This window comes from Octodon degus, unplaced genomic scaffold (assembly GCF_000260255.1).
Source record: "Octodon degus isolate 3935 unplaced genomic scaffold, OctDeg1.0 scaffold00010, whole genome shotgun sequence".
NCBI lineage: Eukaryota > Metazoa > Chordata > Mammalia > Rodentia > Octodontidae > Octodon > Octodon degus.
Genome location: NW_004524586.1, coordinates 7,382,790 through 7,398,488, shown reverse-complemented (window position 1 = coordinate 7,398,488; position 15,699 = coordinate 7,382,790). Strand labels below are relative to the sequence as shown.

At 41.3% G+C, this 15,699-nt stretch overlaps 1 protein-coding gene across 3 annotated transcripts in view; it reads right to left on the bottom strand.

The window, feature by feature from the left end:
• Window positions 1-5,098: 5,098 nt before the first annotated feature.
• Window positions 5,099-15,699, bottom strand: part of Entpd7 (ectonucleoside triphosphate diphosphohydrolase 7) — a 54,622-nt gene continuing 44,021 nt past the window's right edge. For all 3 annotated transcript variants that reach the window (XM_023708999.1, XM_004625540.2, XM_023709000.1), the window contains exons 10-13: window positions 14,213-14,537; window positions 11,352-11,437; window positions 10,098-10,259; window positions 5,099-7,508 (exon numbers count right to left, since the gene is read on the bottom strand). In XM_023708999.1, the coding sequence (XP_023564767.1) occupies window positions 7,277-7,508; window positions 10,098-10,259; window positions 11,352-11,437; window positions 14,213-14,537 (805 nt within the window). In that variant the 3' untranslated portion in view covers window positions 5,099-7,276. The remainder of the gene's footprint in view (window positions 7,509-10,097; window positions 10,260-11,351; window positions 11,438-14,212; window positions 14,538-15,699) is intronic.

Sequence of the window (15,699 nt, the reverse complement as noted above, 5' to 3'; positions counted from 1 at the left end):
GTGATCCTGAGTATGTTAACATAACAGTATGTTTTGATCTCTATCTAATAGAACTCCTTAAAGAAAGAGAACTGCAGTTACTGGAGCAGGTTCTCCATCTCCTGATCCTTAAATCTAAGTTCTCCTTAGTTAGTTACTGAGACAGCAGAGGGCAATATGATGCAACCCAGAGAACCATATACTAATACTTTTACAGTTAGAAAAGTGGCAAACTCATAAGTTCAAGTTTCAGTTTACTTCATTTTTTTATTACAGCTGAATTAAGTTTAGGAAAACATGTTATATTTAGCTATATAACTGCATAATACAATTTGTGAGCTCCTGGTGAACAGAAATTTTCTTAATTATTTTTGTATGACTTATTCCTAGAGTCACCAGACACATAATAAATACTGAATGAAATGATTATATTAATTAATGAAAAATAAACAATTACAGAATGATGTCTCAAATACCTGTTTAAATCACAAAACTGTATGACTACATGATTATCTCTTAATTTTCAAAAGTCTCAACAACTCTGTCTTTTTTAAATACAAAGAAAATTACAACACTTAAATCAACTCGATTTTCTTTGTCTTTGATGTACATCAACATATACTGTCAACTAGGGCAGGGATGATTAGCAACTACCCAGTGATGCTGGGTGTAAAGGTAACACTGATGATCTTGGTTTTAGGACAACTAGTTTACCTGCAGCTATCCTTTTGGTCTTGGGATGCGTGGTAGATTAAATATGGGCATTTGCAAGGCATATACTTATGCCCCCGTGATAAGGGTGACTGTGTCACAGCTCTCTAACATGCACTGCACATTTTCCTCAACACTGACATAATGTCTGTGAGAATTTTAAAATTTTAATTATTCAGCAAAATTATCTTTATTTAAAGGTTAACTGAAGCATTAGAAGACTAGTCTTCACAGCCCCTTCCCCCAACTAATGCAATATAGGTAGCGTTTGGTCTTTTAAAGTTTGGTAGCTGGGCATGGTAGTACACTGCTGTAATCCTAGCATGTGGGAGGCTGAAGCAGAAGGATCACTTAGTTCAGGGCCAGCCCTGGCCACACAGTGAGTTCAAGGAGCAAAATAAAATATGCAACATCCACTTGTGGATCTTAAAAAGATGCCTGTCAGCTGCTTTGTAGAGGTTGTTGTTCAAGGAAGAAATAGTGAAGATGTGACACTTACCTCAGAGCGTCAACTTAATGTGATTGGGTGGAATAAAAATTTCACATACACATAACAGAAATATTAGAAATCAAAGTATTTGGGATTCCTGCTGACAAAGGCTTAGGAAGCTAATAAGGTCCAGATTTTTTACCACCAGTGGGACCAAAATCTGATAGATGCTCCCATGGGAGAGAATGTTTAGGAAGGTACCAGCACTACCTTGGAGTGGTGCTGTAGTCTGGATCTGGAATATCCCCAAAGGCTGGATACTAAATAGTTGGTTGGGGGGGGCACGGTTGTGAGGTGGTCAGGCCTCTAAGAAACAGGGCTTCCTTGGGTCTGTAGGTCATGAGATCATGGCAAAAGAGGTCGCAAGAGTCCAGCTCCTTCCTCACTTGTGCCACAAGGGCGAGTGACTGCTGCACCACACCACACACTCCCACCATAACATGCCATCTCACCATAGGCCCACATCTGTAGGTTAACCACCTCACATGTAGGATTATAGTAAGGGAAAGTGACTGATACGTGTAGAGTAGTAAGTCACCAAAGGGTCATTCACTGGCTGCCCCCTCTTAAAAAGGGCAGGCTCGGGAGCAGACGTGTCTTCAGGCTTGCCAGACAGCGTTCATGAAAGACTGTAAACATCTTGTGAGTCACAGTGTCTTTCACTTTTTTTTTTTTTTAATAAAAATAATGGACAGAGATGGAGCATATAATTAAGATGAAAGCTCTCATAGCATGAACAATAATTCAGTTTTATAGATAAAAAGATCTTATTGCCTAAATTTCGGAAAATCATATTGGTCAGGTCAGCTGGTGTATTATTTCTTCTGTGTCTATAACAACACCATTGACAAACTGGGAGATAATGAAATATTAGGGGAAAAGGGAAGCAAGGCAGACTAGTAGGATACAAAACAGAAGGCTTACGACGAGGCCTCAACAAGGTGCTACAACTTTTCAACCTAGATCTTTAGGAGAAAGAAAATCAACTACAAAGCCATAAGAAATATGGATCATTGCCTAGAAATAACTGATTTCAGATACATTCTCTGCTTACAAAAATGTTTGCTCTTTGAGTCTTCATTTTTTAAAAAACTATAATAGCAAAATTCTTGAAAGTTTGACAGAAACATTGTTCTAAAGGCAAGACAATGATGCAGCATAATTTAGAGACAATTTTAGGAGAATCTGAGATATCCACTACTACTTCTGCCTTTTTTTTTTTTTAAATGTAGTTAGTATAAGGTCTCATTACACAGATCAGACTCATAGTGATCCTCCTGTTTTCAGCCTCCCAAGCACTGGGATTACGTGCACACGCCACCACGCCCAGTCTCGATTGCTGTCTCAGCGTGCCCTGGGGGGGAGGTGCGGGCCAGCACACCTGGATCACACTCCAGTCACTGCATCTGCCTAAGCAGGCACTTTAATCTGCTGAGCTATCCAGCTGGTCCTTAATTCTTAATCCTTATTGAAATGAAGTTACGCCATATGCTATAATAAAAAGGAAAATTAGATACTATTTCTAAACTAGTTTAAAGACAGAAGAACACCTTCAACATTTGTTTCAAGGAAGTCTGAAAATTGCCCAAAGCATTACAAATTTCCTAGTGAGGTAGCTCTATAGTAATATGCAGTCTGTCTTTCTTTATGAGGTGCTGGGGATTTAACCCAGGGACTCATGCATATTAGGCAAATGCTGTAGGTAGAGCATAGCCATTTTGCTTTTTGTTTTAATGCAGAATCTTGCTGTGTTGCCCAGGCTCCACCTCAAATCTCCACTCGGAGTAGCTGACATTTCAGGCACACACACAACCCCTGACAGCCACTTAGACCTTCATTTGCGTTGTAACCCTCACGTTAACTATAGGATGCTATGGTTAAGAAAACTGCAAAATTAAGCAAATTCTGCCTGACAGACATCTACAATTTAAAAGCATTAAAAAGACATACAGAAACTAAAATAGACATGGTGAAAATTTAGCCCTTTTTTTTTTTTTTAAGACAGGGTCTTGCTGTGTAGTTTGTGCTGGCCGTGAACTCATTGTGTAGCCCAGGCTGGCCTCAAGGTTGGTCTGCTTCCACCTCCCTGCCATCCCCAGTGACTATGTCTAAGTATTTCTTTCAAAGCATATTCCTAAGTGTGTGCAAAGCAATCATAAATAAGGATCAGAAGAAGCCTTTACTATAGATTCTGTTAAAACGTATTTGTGGATTTTTGTCAAAGAGCTTTCCACTGGAGCTGTCAAACTCTCAAGGGGGATAGTTTAAGGGAAAAACCCAGGGTCTAGGAGGCCATTCATTGTGACTTTGCATATATTAAACTGCTCTGGTCCTCATTTATATTATCCGTAAAAATCAAAGAAGGTTAACTAGACAATTTCTTAACACTCAGCTTTAAACTTCCATCCTGTCTCATCATGTGATGCTTCTGCCGTGTTACGATGTAGCAAGAAAGCTCAGCAGACGCCAAGCACATGCTAGCCCCATGTGCAGGGCTTCTCAGCCTCAAGAATCATGAGCTGAATCTCCACTCCGAATTAAAAAACCAAAACCAAGAAAACTTCTCATCTTCTGAAACTTTTTCAGTGTGATTACTGTTGGAAACTCCACTCCCATCAACCTTAAAGTGATGGACAATGTATAAAACTTTCAGGCCGGTTATCTAGGCCAAAGGCCATAATCCTCTCTAAAACCATCTTAGTTTACCTTGTCTCCTGCCTGTAGTTCGTGTTGTTCAGCTACTTCCTTTATAAACTAGAACCGAGCTGGGAGGACAACTGACCTATCTGGGCTAACACAGCTAGTAAATTACAAAGCCAGAACTAGAGTCCAAGTGGACTGTTCATTAAATACGGTGTTTGTTCCTTTAAATGACACCATGTGCTGAAAGCTAAGAAAATCCCAAACACAATAGTACAAAACTGCTGGATGTGTTGGGGGGAGCATCTATTTAGATAATAGTGTTATAAGTGTTAAGTTATTTGGTTATAAATGTGTAAATATGAATGTCGTAGCAAATGTTAATACCTAGAAAGACAAGCTTAATGAGCGCATAGAAGGGTTTTTAGTCAACATTTCAATAAGGTCTATTCAAGGTCTTAAAGGAAGCTTGTAGACAGAGGAGAGGAAGGGGCATACTTTGGATGACACTTGGAAGATAAATACAATTTTGGCGGAAAACGATTAAAATTTCCCAACTCAAGGAAAATTCACTCTAAAGATACAAGGTTTAGAGAAAAAGATAGTATAGTTTGGCTTCAAGTCAAGTGTAACTGCAGTAAGTGCAATGCCATGTAAATGATAATATATTTTTCTTACATTCTACTGACAGTTCAGGGAAACATGATGGATTGTACCATGATAAGGTTAATAATCACTATGATAAGCCATTGACTCCAATTTTGACATCTGTGCCCATCGCAGTAATAATAAATGTACTAAAACAATTCAGGTTTTATGTTCCTGTTAGCAGGAGTGGCTGGGAAGATTGAAGGAACCAGTGGAATGTGAATTTTATAACATCATAATTAACCTCACAGAGGAACACTCAGCATACAAAAAAAAGCAAAAATAAATTTTAAAAATGAAGCTAAAAGAATAAAGTATATGACAAGATTGATTTTTGGTTCTATACTATTGTATTTCCTCTGAGGAAGTGATACATGTAAGTTAACTGGCCTTCGGCAAAGAATAAATAGGTTCTCTTTCTAGCTAATGAAATTTCATTAAATCTACTAATTGGAAGAAATGAAGGAGGACTGGAAGTAATAATGCCCACAGGAAATATTCAGTTCTGAAGGATATAATCTTTTTCCTATTTTAAACTATAGCACTAAGCCAACTAACAAAGACAAGCCTAGGGCCCATATTAAAAACAGGATACAATGCACTAAACAAAAACGCAAAAACCAATTAAAATAAGAATCAGAAATATATTTATATTGAAAAAAATGATAAACATAAGTATCCTGAGATTCTCAATGATAAAAAGAACATAGTAATATCAGTCTGCACGGTTATTGCAATGATCAACATACATAAAATTCTTAAAAGAGTATCTGGTAACATAATTGCTTAACAAATGACAAGCATTATTACAGAACAAAAGATACCTTTACTAATAAGACCATTAAATCAGACTAGTCATTACCTCCCTGCTTCAACTTCAGCTCAGGCACACAACTAAGATCACTGTTAAGTCAATCACACAGCTTTTGACTAGATCACTGACTAGTTCTCCTAAGGAAGTGAAAATAGTTTTGGAAAGCAAAGTGAAGTGAAGATATGTTACCTGAGTAGGCATGGCTAGGAAAAACGCATTTTGACATTTTTAAGCAGCACTGACAAGATGAAGGATCACTGAACAAAAATAAGAAGGCAGTTGAAGTGTTAAAGGAAACTGCTGTGACATAAACCCCAATGCAAGGTGAAATACGTTTTATCTAATTTGAAAGCAATTCAAGACTTAGCATCCTGCCTCCTAATTTAGTCAGTATATTTATTTTTGTCTCAGCTTATTTCTAGGAAGATCTTAATTTCTTTTTCACTGTTTTATGAAGGAATTAAATCCTTTTTGATGTCACTGTGACATTGATTTTTGAAGAGGTCCACTTTTATTCTTTGAAACAGACCTCTTTCTCTGTTTATCAAATCGTAGAAATCAGAGGCGCTGAAGATATAGCTCAGTGGCAGAGCGCTTGCCTCAAATGTGCAAGCCTGTGGGCTTGATCCCCACCACTACACACACACGAGCACACATGCATGCGCCCATGGAAAGCTGCTTACTCTGGGAAATACATTCCTGGGAAGGGCAGTCATGGCTGTGGCTGCACTTTCATGTGGGAGAAGCCAACGTAGAAAGATGGCTCCGTGGGGCAGGCCAGAGCTGATGAAAAAACTCCTCATACAACAGGAAAGCTAAATGCAGAGGAGAAGCAAAGCTCCTGAAGATAATGGATGAAAATTAATTTTTATGGCTTTTCCTCTCCTCACTAATGGAAGTCCTATCTGTGACTGAGTAATCTTTTAATAGATGTTCTGAAAGTTGCCAGGTGGCCTCTTAAGAAATTTGTTAAATGCTAAACTTTGCTATTCCAAAATTTAGCATTTGCTAACTTTCAGACATTCTAACAATCAGAAATTAAGAAAAATTTTTTGCAAAACCGAAAACTTTATTTTATCCCTTTGTCCATTCTCCTGATACTTTCTTCCTATCTTTATAAACAACCTAAACACATCTTTTCCCAAACTACATATTGATCTTAGCAATGAAACATAGGAACTCTTTGAATCTGTACACAAAAATATGCCTATGGGACAGGGACCGATAACCAGACAAATCCAGGTAGGTACCCAATCCCCATCACAGTTTCTTTACCCTACAAGCATATTTAAGGCTAAAAAAGTAAAATTAATGCCTAAACAGCCTTTGAGGCATCTAGCAGGGAAGTATTTCCTATCCTAGTCAGACCAGGCATCAGATAAAATATTCTAAGATTTTAATGTACCATCCATTTAGAAAAGGTTCTATCTAACCTTTTAACTCCTATGGCTTCTTTGTCAAGTAAGCAAGGAAGCTGTGTCATTTTGGTTGCTTGGAAATTCCTCGCTGGTCCATTGAACTACAAAGATCTTGAATCCTATTAAAGGCTGTGGATGTCCACAAAATGTTATCTCTGTTACAGAGAAAAAAGGGGCTGCTACACTTGCTAGAATGTCTGGCTTTAGATCAGAAGCTTCAAATTTGGTTTCAACCAGGCTTCCACTATGCCCAATGCCAAACCTGATGCTTTAGCAAGGAGGAAATTGCTAGATCCCAGGAATACATCAGATCTCTGAGATACAGACGCATGCTTCAGTTGTACTAATCTTGGTCACCTTTGTTAGCACCAATCTCTCATCACTTATAAATAAAAGACTATAGCTTCTATCTGAGAAGAGGACCTGGGCACTAAGAAGGAATTAACATGGAGATTAATTAAAGGAAAAATTGCAAGGCCAGTGCAACATCTGAGGCCAGTATTTAAAAAAAAGGGTGGAAGAATTCAATGAGCAGCAATTCTGGGATACTTTAGTTTCTCCAGTTCTTGTCCAGCCTCATGGCCCCACCTGGACCCCAATCATTGGCACCACCTCTTCAATCCACAGCAAGTCCAGGGAAGCTGAGGCTCGAGTCTGTCGGTGGTGAATTCGGCGGAGTCGCAGGACGTACAGGATGATGGCCAGCAGCACCACCAGGATACAGGCAAAAAATAGATAATGGTTGTAGACAAAGGACAGACGGAACCAGTTACCATGGACTTGTCGGACACCTTCCTGTCGAAGATCCCTAAGGAAAGTGGAAAGAGCTGTTAGTTTCAAAGATCATAAATTATTCTGCCATGAGGGCGTAGTGCTGTTAACCCATTGAGTCTATCCACACAAATATTCTAAGACACCAGATCTGCAGAGCAAGCCAAGGTGAAAAATGTCCCTTTCTATCACCAGGGCCAGTGTGATTCTTTCTGTACTTCCCTTTCCATGACCCACCTAAGTAGCCTGCAGGTGCAAACTATCCAGAATCAAGCCAGAAAAACTCTCCTGAAGAGAAAGCTAAGATGGATCATCTGTAAATAAATTTTTAAATAATTTGTAAATATGGCACTAATTGGGTATGGAGTACCCCTAAATCCAACCAAGATATCAAAGGTGCTGATCTTTAGATTTTTAGCAGTTGCTACATTTCCTTAGGATTTAGCATCTATCTGAATAAAGATGTAACCTGGTCAACTATAAGATGGAAAGAAACAGATAAATCATAGTGGTTTATTGGCCTAGCTTGAACAGAAGCCAATGTTGAGTCCATTTTGTGTTTTATTTAGCCTGTGATTTTTTTTCCATAATTTTATTGAGAAACAAATAGCAATGAGACAGTTTCAAATCAAATTGGTAGGATAGTTTTAATAATTAACACATTGCATACATTCTTCCTAGTAGTTATTTGCTGTATAAGATGCAGACTTGATATCCTATTTACAAACACTATTACAAAAAATCCCTCTATTCATTAAAAGAATGTAACTATATATCTATCCTAACCATTTTGAATACACAGATACAAAATGGACATTCATCTGTATCCCCTTTTTTGTTTAGTTCCGTTATTTGAATATTATAGGTGTGTTAATTCAGCAAAATATTCTAAAAGAGTCCAGTAGTCCATAATAGTATTGCATCTTCCGCTTGACTGGCAATGTCAGAAATTGTTGACCTGAGTCCCCTACAGCTCAACATAACAGCATGACTTTACTTCTTATACTTCGTTTTTATACTTCTCTGCTAGATGGTTAAGACCAAGATAAAGCAAGACCTATGCAACAAGAGTTGTAGCTTTTGGGTCTGATAAGGTCAGTCAAATCCCCTCAGGATTTATCCTCAGATTGTAGCTCCTTTGTCAGTGTCAGCCATGTGGATGAGTCACAGCCATTGCTTGGCCAATGTGCTCTCTGTGAAAGCCTGAGAGGATGTTTTCTCTCCATGTGACTCTCCTTAGGCACACTCTACGTCATCGATCATTTTCCTCTTTGGCCCCATAATTTCCTTGATCAGAAAATTTGGGACACTATTGAGTTACATGACATTACAAGTTCTCCTATGTTCTGAGTCTTAATTGACCTTGGAAGGTGAGGGCCCAAATGTTGGCTTTCCTTGCGGCCGTCCTTTTTCTCTAATTTTGGTCTGCAAACTTAGGTTGTTAACCCTCCAGAAGTGAAGCTTATTGTTATTACCATACAACCTAGGCTGTTAAGCTTAACCTCACTATCTGTCTGAATATCAAACATAGCCTGTGATATTTTTAAAAAATGTGTATCTTCAAACTAAAAGACTTCATATACAACAAATAAGAACGGCAAAAGCTTTAACAGCTCCTCTGCAGAACAATGACCAGCCATTTAGTTGGGGGACATTCTGGTTCTAACTGTAACCTCTACACAACCCGGTTCCCTCACTTGGACCACATGCCTGACTCTTGACAGGACAGAGGGACAGACATCAAAGACTAAGAATTCATACCAGTTTATCTGCAGTAGTCCAGGGGAAAGAATACCTAAAAACAGTCCCAAATATCTTACAGGACGTAATAGCAATAGACCCCTAAAAAACATTTATGTCTTCTAATGCAAGCCCAGGTTGTTACAGCTTCTTCTAGAATGTCCCCCAAAGGCTTATGTACTCTGAGGTGGGGCTTGTGGAAGGTGACACAATCACAGGGCACTATACTCCACAGTAACTTACCCCATTTGAGAATTGATAGTCAAGTGTGTTGCAAGGAGGTGTTGCCGGCGAGAGGGGTGGTCCCTGGAGCCACAGCATGCCGCCCTCTGCTCCTCCCCCTTCACCTTCTGGCTCCTGGCCACTGTGGGCTGACAGCATGCAGCTTTCCTCCACGAGAGCCTTCCACAGTGCCCTGCCTGCCTTGAAGCCAGCTCACTATTAACTGATTCTTCTAAAAGCTGTAAGCCAAAATAAACCTCTCTTCAAGCTGTGGGTACTGGGGATTGTGTCCAGTGACAGGAAGGTAACTGAGAGAGGCCAGTGCCTACTTCTGGAGTGACTACCCATCAGGAAGGCTATCTCTATCCAGACAGCCTACCCACTTTCTCTAGTCATGTCCTATGTTTAACCTTAAAAGCTGATTTATTGTAGGTGAACAAGAAAACCTGACTTCCTGAAGCAACAACGCTAAGGAACACACTCCAGAGCAGTTAATTCTTAACTCTGTGTTGCAGCACGCCTGGTTAGAACAGTGGCTTACGTGGAAGTGGTCATGGGGATCTGACTGTGTGACGAGCACAGGTAGAGAGTGGCATTTGAAATTATCAAGGCACTGACTAACACTCTTTAAGCCAAACACGCCGGCATGGTCAGTTGCATTTACCTGAGTGGTAAAAATCGTGTTTTATAGAGAATGGCTCCCAGTGTCCACTGAACCTCTCGGTCATACACCAGCTGGGCCGTCCGCAGGTTCGGGTAGTCATAGGGAAAGTGGAATCCTTCATGCAGGACTTGGTACATCCAAGCAGACTTGAAACACTGATACCTGATATGACCACAAATTAAATTTTAAAAAAGAATTCTATTACTCTCCTTTGCAACAAGCCACGTAGTCACACTAGATGCAAAAAGGCCTGCCTTCCTGCTCTCCCTCACCGAGAACGTGAGCCAGATTTCAGCCTACTTCTCCTGACCACAAAAATAAAAACTGCGTTTTGGTAATAACGGTGTATTGCAGCTCTGGCTTCTTTCCTCTTTTTCTGAGTTCTTATCTTCAGAGAACATGCTAAAATTCTAACTGTTAACTGTACGATATCTACAATTTGATTCCAAATAAGCCAGTGAATAGAAACAAGATCGTTGGGAGTTACTGTTAGTGAAGACACTGGATGAAAGGGCCACAGGAGTTTATGATGCTATTTTATTTATTTATTTATTTATTTTTTCGGAACCAGGGATTGAACTCAGGCCCTTGCACTTGCCAGGCAAGCGCTTATTCCACTGAGCCATCTCCCTGGCCCCAAAGTGAACTCCTTTTTTTTTTTTTTTTTTTTTTTTTTTTTTTTTTGGCATAACTGGGGATTAGAACTAGGGCCCTTGCACTTGCCAGGGAAGCACTCAGTCCACTGAACCATCTCCCCGGCCATTATTTTTGTTTAGAACTTTCTAAATTTTAAACCAAAACATTTACAAAATGGGAAGCTCAATGAACCAAATATTGCCAAAATGCTGATAGCTGCTGAAGCTAGGTTTCATTTGTATCTACTGCTCTTTCAACTTTTCTGCACTTTTTCTCTACTGTAAAATGTTTAAGGGCTGGGGAGATAGTGGCATAAGCGCCTGCCTGGCAAGTGTGAGGTCCTGCAAGTTTCCCTGGTACCGAAACTAAATAAAATGTTTAAAAGCAAAAAAAGACCATGTGTTCTGCTTTCAAATCACTTGGTGAGAACTCTTTTCAGTAACTGCTGATGTCCTTTGGCTTATGAAGTTGGGTCACTATTTAAGCCCTGATCCCTCCTAACATCAAATTGTGAAATAATCAGATTCTCCACCAACATAAAATTACATTGCGCACTCCATTATAAGCTGCCATCCACACTGTAAGGCCATATCTATGGTGGAAAAGAAAGTGACTTACTTGAGTCGATGCTCATCTGCATGTGAAGAAAAGAGGCCATTCTTGAATCGCTGAGTTAGCACTGACCAAGCCATGCCACAGTAATCCTGGAACAACCATACAGAAACAGTGCCACATGCAACTAGAAACAAATGCTCCAACTTCCCTCAAGGCCACAGCGGTCCCGCTCCTGGAATTACTTGTGACTACCAGCTGAGACCCAGGGAAACAAAAATGACACATTCATTCACTAAAAACTGTGACAGGAACCCTTTACTGCCTCTTCGTACAAACAGAGCGGGCTTCTGACCTCTTAAGCGTCAGAGAGGGCCAAGGTTGGGAATAGCAACAGCAAAAGCCGAACAAAACTTTCTACTCCATGTAGCTCTGATGGAATTAGGGAGAACAGGTCAAACAGAATGGTTAGACACCTATCAAAAAAAAAAAAAAAATGGAAACAAAGCTTCTATAAATAGAGAAGGGAGAAGAGGAAAATGAGGGGGAAAAAAGAGTTAGGATAAACCATATCCAGGTATAAATTCCCTGCGATGAATGTGAGTACTAGGTATGCAAATATATACTAATCAAAGCTTTTTAAATAAAGGGAAAATATCATCAGCCTGCTTCCATACTGTAATTCTCACCAAAAAAAAAAAAAAAAAAATCATTCCTTTTAGTTTATTTAGAAAACTAACATTTGCTGACTGTCTAGTACGTACTAAGTACTACCCTAGGTACCAGGAGATTAAGCAGTGAAAAATGCTAGAAATTCCTGTCCTCATGAAGCTTACACTGTCAGTAAATACACACATACCCCACACACAAATACACATGTAAGTATGTAAGATGACATACATGCTCAGTAAAAAAAGCAAGAAAGGGCAACAGGTAATATGGAAGGCTATGATTTTGGATAGGGTGCCAGAGGGAGGTGGGAAGATGACATTTGAGTCAAAGTAAAAAATAGCTAAGGGACCCAAATCATCTGTTTGTCCTCAAAGGAATTTATTAAGTTACTAATAACTTGGGTAAGGAATAACATGCCCTTTGGCATTTGAGGAAGTAAAATCTGAATGAATTTTGAGATATAAACTCAAGTCATGGACAGCCAAGAAGCCCTAGGCTCTGCAAAGGGAAGCAGGTAAGAGGGCATCACTGGAGGGTGGCGAGGAAAGACATAAGCTAGGTGTCCCACAGCACTTCTTGGGGACTGCCTTTTGAAGCTAGAATAGCAGACACTGTGGATAATACTGTTAGAAGTATTTTTGGGTTTTGTTTTTTTTTTTACCAAGAGAACCCTATAGAATTATGAGAAAAAAAAAATACAAGGGGATACATCCTTTCCATATCCTCATCTAATGGCAGAAACAGGTCATGAGTTATACAAAGAGAGATGACTGCTATAGCTGGATCCGGAATGTCTTCCTGAGGCCTGTGTGCTAGAGGGTTGGTCACTGTGACGGCTGATAGCTAGATATCCCCCAAAGCCTCACACACTCACAGGTGGGGGTTTGGGAAGCTTTTAAGAGTTACGGAGGCTGACAGATGACTTGCTGTGAGGAGGTGGGATCTGGTCAGAAGGGCAAGGTCCCTGGAGGCCTGGCCTGAGAGGGTTTACCTCCCTCTCCAGCTCCTCCCTTCACCCTCTGCTTCCCAGCTGCCTGCTCTGAGCAGCTCTCTTCTCCCCAGGGCCTTCCACTATGCCTTCTTGCCTTGGAACCAGCCAATACAGACTAAAGCTGTAAGCCAAAATAAACTTCTTTAAATTGTAGGTACTGGTATTTCGTCCCTGCAGTGAGAAAAATTACCAAGACTGTCCCCAAGGTGGCAATTCTGGCAGGCAGTAGAGCCTTTGGAGGTGAGATCTCCCGGGAGGGCTGGGCTCACCTTTGAAGAGGACTGTGGAGCCCCGCTCCCCCTCACTCTCCCTCGCTCCCCCTCACCTGCTTTGCTCTCTGGCTCCTGCTACAGATGCTTTTGTTCCAACACACATGCCCACCTAATGTGCTGCCTCTCCCTAGCCCCAAAGCAAAGGCAATAACTCACCAGGGACTGCAACTTGACAGCCAAAATGGAGTAAGTGGATTATCTCAGATGTTTCGTTACAGTGACACAAAGCAGACTAACACAGACTCAAAATCAAGGCCCGAAGCTAAGGAAGGATGGCTGAACTTCTACCTGTCCAGGTAACTAATGATGCAAGCCTGCAAAATGCTGATGGTACACACACACACACACACACACACACACACACACACAGTGAATTTTTATTTCTCCATTTTAAATTTAAATAGTACTTTTACTATTGTCATTTTTCATAAGAATTCATATTCTAAGTGGCTCCGTACCAATCTGGACTCTTTCTAGCACCTCAAACCAAGAGAAAAAAAAAGGATTTGTCTACCCATATGACATCATCACCAAAGCACATTATAAGTGAGACATCCAGCAAAGGGAAAAATAAATGGGATGATACTTTTATAAGCCGTAAATATTAAACCATTAGCTGCCACGTCAATATTACAACCGGGTTATATGACAGCCAGGAAAACCTAAATTTAATTAGAAAACAGGTTAGCACAGTGGGTACCTTAACTTTGAGACAGGGTCTTCCTATATAGTTCAGGCTGGCCGTGAACTCACTATGTAGCCCAGGCTGGCCTCAAACTTAGGGCAATCTTCCTGCCTCAGGCCTCCCAAGTGTTGGGATAACAGATACACATCTGTAAAATGACACACATCTGTAAAATGAGGGCCCGTACAGCCCCTGCAATAAATCAAGTGAGATCATGCGTGCACAACCCCCTGCACAGTGGCTGGCGCAAAGGGCATCCAGTAAATGGCTGCTACCAGCTGAGCGATCTTTGTCATTAATGATTTACCTGAGCAGCCTTGGCAAAGGTTGGCCCGTGGTAGCGGCCACCTATGCGCAGCACATCCTCTGTACAGTAAAAGAACTCCGAGAAGCCATAGAACTCGCTGTTGTTAAAGTCAATGGGCGACTGGTAAATGCCGTTCAGGGAGGCCTGGCTGGTGTTGGAGCGAGCCAGCAGAGGGCTCAGCATTCCCCCGCAAGTCGCCCAGTCGCCCTTTCCTCGGATATGCAGGACCTGGCTGTTTCTCTCCACCACGTCTGTCAGTCCCACAGGCAGGCAGGGATCTAGAAATGGATTGTCAGGACTCAAGCCTGTCTTCTCTCCCAGCAATCTGTCACAATGACAAAAACAAAATGTAAGGGCAGTGAACTCAATCTCATGGAAAAAAACAACGTGCTTCATAGACACCTTGTTATTTTCACAGTATCCCTAAAAACAAAGATAAAAATGGAGTATTATCATGTGGTAGCATCATATGTACATTTAATTAAGCTAATTAAACATAGAAAGAGGGCTACCCTGCACCAGCGGGACCTGCCGGTAGGTGAGGCCCTCTTCCACCCCCTTGGAACCCCCACACCACTCCCCAGCCCGCCCCCCAGCCCGCTCCCCGAGTAAGAATTTCTGCCACATGCTGGGGACGCCTAGATCCAACCCTAGCCCAGGCTGTGAGTGTGTGGGAGAACTTCCTCTCCCCACTTCTCCACCTTGTCCCCTTCAGACTCAGTTCAGGCCTGGCATACAGGCCTGGGGTGAAACCCTGCAGCTGCAGCCCCTGCAGAGAGAGTAGGGGACAGAACCACCCAGCTAGTCCAGGAGCAAACATCTTGCCAGAGGGACACAAGAGGTTCATTCCCAAGGGCAGCAGCAGGAAGGAGCTGAGCACAGCAGCCAGACCCACACCAGGCACAGCTGGATGAATCCAAACTTTGTAGATATGCACCTGAATTTCGGAAGGTGCTAAGGTTATAACTGCATCAAATCTCTACAACAAAGGTCAGAAGACAATGCTACACAAAATGACAACGAAAAGGAGCAAAATGCAATCTCAGACCCCAAGCCCACCCATAACAAGTGCAGAGGACACTAATACAGAACAAATTGGTAATCACACAGCTGAAATCAATGAATCAAGGCCAAAGAGATGGCTCAGTAGAATAAGTGCTTCCCTGAAAAGCACAAGGGTCAGAGTTCAATCCCCGGTACCACTTTAAAAAAAAAAGTTACAAAACTGAAATCAGGGCTGGTGAGGTAGCTCAGAGGACTAAGTGTCTGCTTTGGCAAGTGCAGGGATCAGGGTTCGATCCCCGGTCCCGCACGTCCAGCACGTCCTGCACACTGGGCCCCCGGGGCACACTGAGCCAGCAACTGAGTCCAAGTGTGATGTGTGCGCCTGTAATCCCAGTGCTGGTGAGGCTGAAAACAGGAGGATCACTACGAGTCCGAGCTGCCTACTGAGACCCTATACTAAAAACATAAATAGAAAACAAAAA